A 7382-nucleotide genomic window follows, 5' to 3' on the forward strand; every position below is an offset into this window, starting at 1 on the left:
GGCTGCATTGCATTCCTTCGCAGAGTAGCGATGGTATCATTCCACCAGTATACTGGTGGATGCAGGTTTGTTGTCCGCTTCCTGGTCGTAGTGGCATTGCAAGCTTCGGTTAGCTTCCTCATGGGACTGCGCGCCTTTTCGGTGGCATTGCTACCACTTATAGAGCGATCATCTAGGGCTATTGAATCAGCGCTAGGATCAAAGGTGCTCACTCTCCAGCCAATACAATTGGTGTTTTTGTGCTTTGGACCGATTCTCCGGTCAGTACGTGTTTCCCAATATATCGCACGGTGGTCGCTTGCATTGTAGGTATCGGTTACTCTCCATGAGCAGTTTCCCTTTGCAAGGCTGCTGCTCACGAAGTTGAGATCCACTATTGAGCTCGCCTCTTCCCTAATGAAGGTCAGTTCATTTCCACTATTCAACAAGACCACGTCCAGCGACGACATGGCTTCCAGTACACCTTGTCCTTTTGTGTTCGTCTCCTTACTACCACAGTCCACTGCCCAGGCGTTCAAGTCCCCGACTATTACCACGGAAAAGTGATGCTTCGCATTCCCAGTCAGTTTATCCAGGAAGTCTGTGAACTCATCAATGGAAAGCCTCGGCGGGGCGTAACAGCTGTAGAAGTGAATTCCATCAACCTTCGCCTTCACGAAACCATTCTGTAAAATGCTACTGGCGGTGCTTTGGAATGGCCGATTCCCACAAGATAAGATTACAGCCTTCTTGGTGACGTCAGTAACCCAGGGTTTAGTGTCCAGATGGCTCTGAGATCATGACGAGATCAACCTGTAGCTCCCGCACCGTTTCGATGACCAAGTCGTGTGGGTCCCCACAGTGATTGAGGTTGATCTGTAGCACCTCGCATTTCTTCCTTTTATCATAGCCTTTTATTGGTGAGCTTCTGGAGTGCATCCTTATACGCTGGGCATCCACTGTTACCAGCCATGTGGGTACTATTCTCCGCATTTCCTTTCTCCGTGCACAAGGCACATTGGGGCAGTCCGATGCCTTATGGCCCCTTGGCTCCTTGCAGTCTGAGGCCTTATGGCCGGTCGCTGAGCATTTAGTGCTGAGTGTCGACCGGTCGACTGCACTCGTACATTTCGTGGCGAGTTGTCCACAGTGCCATCACTTGAAGCACTTTATTGGTCCAACCACTCTCCTGATACGGTAATTGACCTAGCCTATCCTAGTCTTACCGTGCTCTCCCAGGATCTTTTTCGCAGCAGTTGCTGTGAGTATCACCGACGCAGTCTCGGTTGCTCCATATGCCTTACGTAAAGACTTGATGGCCTCAGGAGCTGTTACATGCTTCTACCCAGCTGCTTTTTGCAGATCATCAAGGACGTCCTTCTTCGTAGTATCCTTGTCAATATCTTTAATCTCGAGGTCTTCTAGTAGCCCCTGGCTGAGCGCCTCTGCCTCCCCTCCGAGGAGACTGGCGATGGCTGATCTCAGCTGGGGGGCTCCATCGGTTGTTTTCCTGCTCAAAGTAATCAGCATATCTCTAGTCGCTGCACGTCGGATTCTTTCAACGCATCCATTCGCCTGAATAAAGATGCCATCCTTCTTCACCAGACTGAGGATTTCCGCATACTTTTCCTTTTCTTTAAGACGAACAATCAGCGCGTTCGGCTTAACTGCGGGCTTCCACGTCGCCTTCTCATTCTTCTGAGCTGATTTTTAGGGTTACTGCTTGGGCAGTCTTTTCCCCTTCTTTCCCTTTACTTCTTTCCAGTCCGGCGGTTTGGTAGGCGGCTCGAGAGGTGGCCGATCCTTCACCGTCGATTCTTGCTGCTTCGGCTTCTTCAGGTCTCGAGTTTCCTTCCCTGGTGAGTTTTTCAGACTACGTTTCCTTCGCTTGCTTTTCTTAATTTCACGCTCGGTGAAGGACTCCTCCACTTCGGAGTCCTTCACCGTCGTTTCAGAGTCCGTTCGTGAACGTTGAATTTCTAGAGGTGTTTGCACCCCCACTCGCACCGCCTCAGTATTGGGCCTTTGGTCCTTCGCTCATGCCTCTTCACGGCACCGAAGCTTCACGAAATCACCAAAGACCGTGAATATCCTGGTTTTAATTTCCTTGTGGATCTTCGGAATTCCCTGCATAAATGTGTTCAAATCCATGAAGAGCTTCTCAAGTTGCTCCCATTCACGGATTCGTTCCTTCTCGAGTTGGGCCTGAGGCCCATCCCTCCTTGTAGCATGTGAGGCCAAGGTGTCCACCCTTGAAGAGTATGATGATTGGCTCCTCCCACAACCTGTGGAGCCAGCATCACCACCGGGGCTTGCACCCGATCGGAACCGATGGCGAGATTTTCCTTATCAAGGATACCCGCATGGGAACTTTGTATTCTGTCATCACTTCTCATAATTATTCCAGGATGGTAAAGGGAGCCCTCCCTGTTCTCTTTATTGTAGGCTGTTCTAGGGAACCTACCCTGCAGACCTCTTTTAGAGTTGGGTTTCTCTTCCAAGACGTCCTAAGAAGGACAGGCCTCGGCTTGAACGGCTTCTTAGTTTAGGATGCATCCCTAAGCCCCTCCACCAACGACAAGGTCCTGCAATTCCTAGGAGGGGCGGCCGTGTATGTGAGTGTGTGTGTATGTGTTTTTTGTCTGTTCGGAGAATACATTTACGCATGACCACTTGAGGAAGGGGACAGCAGCATCCCTCCGTCAAATGAGTGTCGGACTCGGACAAAACTGTCAATACCGACGAAACTCCAGTCGGAAATATTTCCACTAACCTTTCATCCCCTCGCGGCACCACCGTAAAGTATTACTCCGCGAGGGAGGTCTCAGCTGTTTGCGCTTCCACGGTTTTTCATCTGATGTACGTCCCCCTATCCCGCTAAGATGTTGTGCGTGATTAGGAGGTTCCAAAAAGATTTCTCACCTATACTGCAGCCTTGCGCTTGCGTTCCTCATTTCTGACCTCATTCATGACTTCGGCCGCAAAGTTACACGTTACGTCCCAGGCTGCCTTCAATGACAGCATTACGTCCACCAGGCTCTCAGGCTTGACCTCTCTTCCTAGCTCGGACTCCCACGTTCGTCGCATCTCATTGAAGCGGGGATATGTAAGGAATACATGCTCTGCGTCTTCGTCCACTCCTATGCAAACTAGGCACTCCGGGGAATCTTCATGTTTGTATTTGTGAAGATACGCCCGGAAGCACCCATGTCCTAAACGCATTTGTGACAGATAATAATTGACTTCTCCATGAGTTCGACTCACCCAGACAGCCACATGTGGAATCAGACGATGGGTCCATCTTCCCTTGGTCGAGTCAGCCCACTTTTGCTGCCATCTGCTCACGCTATTTCACCTCTTCTCAATCGCCAGTTCTTCAGGGCTTAGCGTTTCCGATCTTTTCCGCTGACATAGAGATCTTTGCTCCTCAGCTAGCATCTCTATGGGTAGCATCCCCGCGATGACACACACTGCATCCTCAGACACCATCCAGTATGCACTTGCAACTCTAAGGGCACTCAGTCGGTAGACAGGTGCAATCTTACGCCCTGTTTTTTGCAGCTGGAGTACGTCAGCCCAGATGGTAATATCATACGTGAGGACCGACGTAACCACTGAAGACAGCAGCGGTCGTCTTCTTTGCTTGGGCCACCGATGTTGGGCATGAGGCGTGATAAAACGGATCTGACTCCGGCCGCCTTTGTACTCACGTGTTCCGCTTGCTGCTTACAGTTGAGCCGGGCATCGATCATCACCCCTAGGTATCGGATGAACGGCTGGGAAGTAATCTCACAAGACCCGACCTGCAGCGTGATAGTCTCGGTTTTCTTCCTACTAGTGATCAGCACAGCTTCCGTCTTATGCTCCGCTAGATTCCGACTTACTGAGTCCATCTAGCAGTGCATCGTCTCGAAGATCGTGTCGAAGCTGTAATTGATCTCTTCTAGGTATTTGCCCACGATGACTGCAGCCAGGTCATCTGCGAATGCCACGAGCTTAGTTTCCCGCGGCAATCCGAGCTTCAGCAGTCCATCATGCATGGTATTCCATAACAAAGGACCCAGTACTGAACCTTGAAGTATCCCTCCGATAACTCGGTACTCCTTGGATCCGCACTCCTTATCGTATTTAAGGACTCTTCCAGTGAAATAGCTGCCAACTATTTTCTGCAAGTATCCCGGTACGTTGAATTTCGACAATGCCTCGAGGATACGGTTCCATTTGGCCGAGTTGAACGCATTCTTGATATCTAGCGTGATTACCAAGCAGTATGTCTTTGTGCCATTTAGCCATCTTTTCCCTGAGATCGCGTCCCTGGCTGTGTTGACGACTATGTTGATAGCGACTAGGGTGGAGCAGCCTTTTAGGAACCCATATTGGTTCTCGGCTAACAAGGATTCGACTGCTGCTTCTATCCTTTGGTGGACGATACGCTCGAGGATCTTGCCAGCGGTATCTATCATGCAGAGGGGACGGTATGATGAAGGGTCGTCCGGTAGTTTATTCCATTTCGGGAGCAATACTATTCTCTGCTGCTTCCACATGGCCGGGAAGATACCTTTCCTCAAGCACTTGCTGTAGATGTCCAAGAACAGATCTGCTATCGCATGAATAGCTGATTTTAGCGCAATATTGGGAATTCCATGAAGATAGGCGCCTTGGTGTTACCCACTCTGTTGCAGGCTTCCAACAATTCTTCTTTGGTGTTGGTAGAACCATTATCTTCTTTTCCTGTTCGCCAGTGCAGTGCAGCTCTGGTTGTTGCGGAAACAACACCGTGACGATTCTCTTCATCAGCACCTTATACGGTCTCCCCCATGCATCACTTTCCACCTCATTAAGGAGCTTACTCCAGGATTGCTCCAGGATTGCTTCTTATAGCAATAGCTTTTAATCGCTTTGCTGAACTTCCGGCGTGCCTCCTTATATTGCATTTCCAACTCCTCAAAGTCCAACTTCTTTCGACTACGCTGGGATAATCTTCTGGCTGCGTTACACTGTTTCCATAGAACGGCGATCGTATAATTCCACCAATACACCGGTGGATGTAGGTTTGTTGTACGCTTCCTGGACATGGTGGCTTCGCAGGCTTCTGTCAGTCTCTTTATGATGTTATCTGCCTTTTCAGTAGCATTGCTGCCACTGATTGGGCGGTCGTCCAGTACTATCGAATAAGAGCTGGGATCGAAACTGCTCACTCTCCAGCCAATGCAGTTGGTTTTCTTAGGTGTCATGGTGACTCTCTGGCAAGTACATGCCTGCCACAGTATCGCACGGTGATCGCTTGCTGTGTAGACATCCGCTACTCTCCATGAGCAGTTCCCCGTCTCAAGGGTATTGCTCACGAAGGTAATCCTCACAATCGAGCTCGCCTCTCCCCTCTTACAAGTGGGTTCATCGCTGCTGTTCATCAGAACAACATCCAACGCTGACATGGCTTCCAGTATACCTTGCCCTCTAGTGTTCGTCTCCTTACTCCCCCAGTCGACTGCCCAAGTATTGAAGTCCCCGGAAAATTGCTGCTTCGCATCCTGAGTCAATCTATCCAGGAAATCTGTAAACTCATCGGTAGCAAGGCTCGGTGGGGCATAGCAGCTGTAGAAATAGATTCCATCAACCTTACCCCACACAAAGCCCTTCTGTATGCTATCACTCATGGTACTTTGGAATGGCCGATTCCCACAGTTCCAGATCGCAGCTTTCTTGCTAGCGTCAGTAACACAGGATCCAGTGTCCAGGTGACAATATGGCTCTGAGACGATGGTAAGATCGAGCTTCAACTCCCGCACCATCTGCATGCACAAGTAGTGCGCTGTTTCACAGTGGTTGAGATTGAGCTGGAGTACCTTCATCGTCGCTTGTTGAGGACCTTCTGGAGTGCCTCCTTATACACTAAACACCTACTGTTTCCAACAATGATGGCAAAGTCCTCCGTGCTGCCTTTCTCAGTGCACAAGGCGCATCGGGGTTTGAGCTTAGACCGGTCGACTGCACTCGTACACTTCGTGGCGAGATGTCCGTAGTGCCACTTGAAGCACTTTATCGGTCTCTCAACTCTCCTAATGCGGCAATTGACCCAGCCTATCTTGATTTTCCCGTGCTCTCCCAGGATCTTCTTCGCAGCAGCTGCCGCGAGTGTCACTAAGGCAGTCTGGGTTCCTCCATATGCCTTACGCAAAGACTTGAAAGCCTCAGGGGCTATTTTGAGCTCCTCCCCGGCTACTTTCTGTAAGGCCTCGAGGACATCCTCCTTCGATGTGGTCTCATCAAGATCCTTTATCTCCAGATCCTCCTGTGGCCCCCGAGTACCTCGGCTTCATCTCCAAAGAGACTGGCGATGATTCTATGCAGCTGAGGAACTCCATCGACCTTCTTCCTGGTCAAGATGATCAACATATCTCCGGTCGCTCTCCGGCGGATTTTGTCGACGGAATCTTGAGCTTCTTCTGCAGGGACATCCTTCTTTACTCGGCGGAGAATGTCAGAGTATTCCTCCTTGTCCTTGGGTGGGACGATCAGGGCATCAGATCTGGACGCTGGTTATCAACGGGTCTTCTTCTACTTCTTGGGCCCTTTCTTCTCGGAAAATGGCTTTTGGAGCAGCTCTTCATCTCGTTTCTTCTTCTCTCTTTTAGACTTGATCAGCTTCCTGTCTGACCCATCAACCAGTCCCTTCCCCTGCGGGGCTATCTTGCTGGTCAGATCCTGTTACTTCAGCCACTTCAGTTTTTGAGCTTCTGCTGCAGGTGAGCCTTTCGAGCGCTTCCTCCTCACTGCTTTCCAGACATCTCTCGTGTCGTGATCTCGAATTGACTGCGTGGTACTCGAATCCTCTACCTCCGAGTCTTTGACCGTCGTTTCGGAGTCCGTCCGTGAGCGCGACATGTGCGATAGTAATAGAGCCTGCATGGGCTCAGCAATGGGGGCCTAGGCCTTTCTGCGTGCCTCCTCCAAGCTCCTGAGTCATTTGAACGTGCTCCCGATAGATGCCACTTTGGATTTGATCTCCTTGTGGACATTAATCTCGGGCTGAACAAACTCATGTAACTCTGTAATGAGTTGTCCAAATCGTTCCCAAGCGTGACGGCATACTTCCTCCTGTTGATTCTGTGACTCGACCCCACTTGTAGCATTTAAGGCCAAGTGGTCCACCTTGGAAGAAAGTGATGATTGGGTCCTCCCACAATCCGGGGAGCCGGCATCAGCCACCGAGGCTTTCACTCGATCGGAACTGATGGCGGGATTTTCCTTCTCAGGGATACTTGCATGGGAACTTTGTGTTTTGACATCACTCATCATAATTATTCTAGGCTGGTAAAGGGAGCTGTCCCTGTTCTCGTTATTGCAGGCTGTTCTAGGGAGCCCTTCCAGCACACCTCTTTTAGAGTTGGGTTTCTCCTCCA

The 7382-nt window shown here is 50.3% G+C and overlaps 1 protein-coding gene across 1 annotated transcript; it reads right to left on the reverse strand.

The window, feature by feature from the left end:
- Positions 1 to 3872: 3872 nt before the first annotated feature.
- On the reverse strand, positions 3873 to 5831 carry LOC107043681. The gene is made up of 2 exons (XM_015265265.1): positions 4787 to 5831; positions 3873 to 4594 (listed from the first exon to the last, which is right to left on the reverse strand). The coding sequence occupies exons 1-2, from the start codon at positions 5829 to 5831 to the stop codon at positions 3873 to 3875; spliced, it is 1767 nt and encodes a 588-aa protein (XP_015120751.1).
- Between the last annotated feature and the right edge of the window lie 1551 nt (positions 5832 to 7382).

This window comes from Diachasma alloeum, unplaced genomic scaffold (assembly GCF_001412515.2).
Source record: "Diachasma alloeum isolate Michigan unplaced genomic scaffold, Dall2.0 Dall_scaffold_00613, whole genome shotgun sequence".
Taxonomy (NCBI): domain Eukaryota; kingdom Metazoa; phylum Arthropoda; class Insecta; order Hymenoptera; family Braconidae; genus Diachasma; species Diachasma alloeum.

Excerpts from the sequence above, each read along its gene's own strand:
- LOC107043681 (XM_015265265.1), bottom strand. The coding sequence starts at position 5,831 with ATGAAGGTACTCCAGCTCAATCTCAACCACTGTGAAACAGCGCACTAC. Across the intron at positions 4,595-4,786 it reads AGTGATGCATGGGGGAGACC|CTATTCATGCGATAGCAGAT; the intron begins GTATAAGGTGCT and ends CGCTAAAATCAG.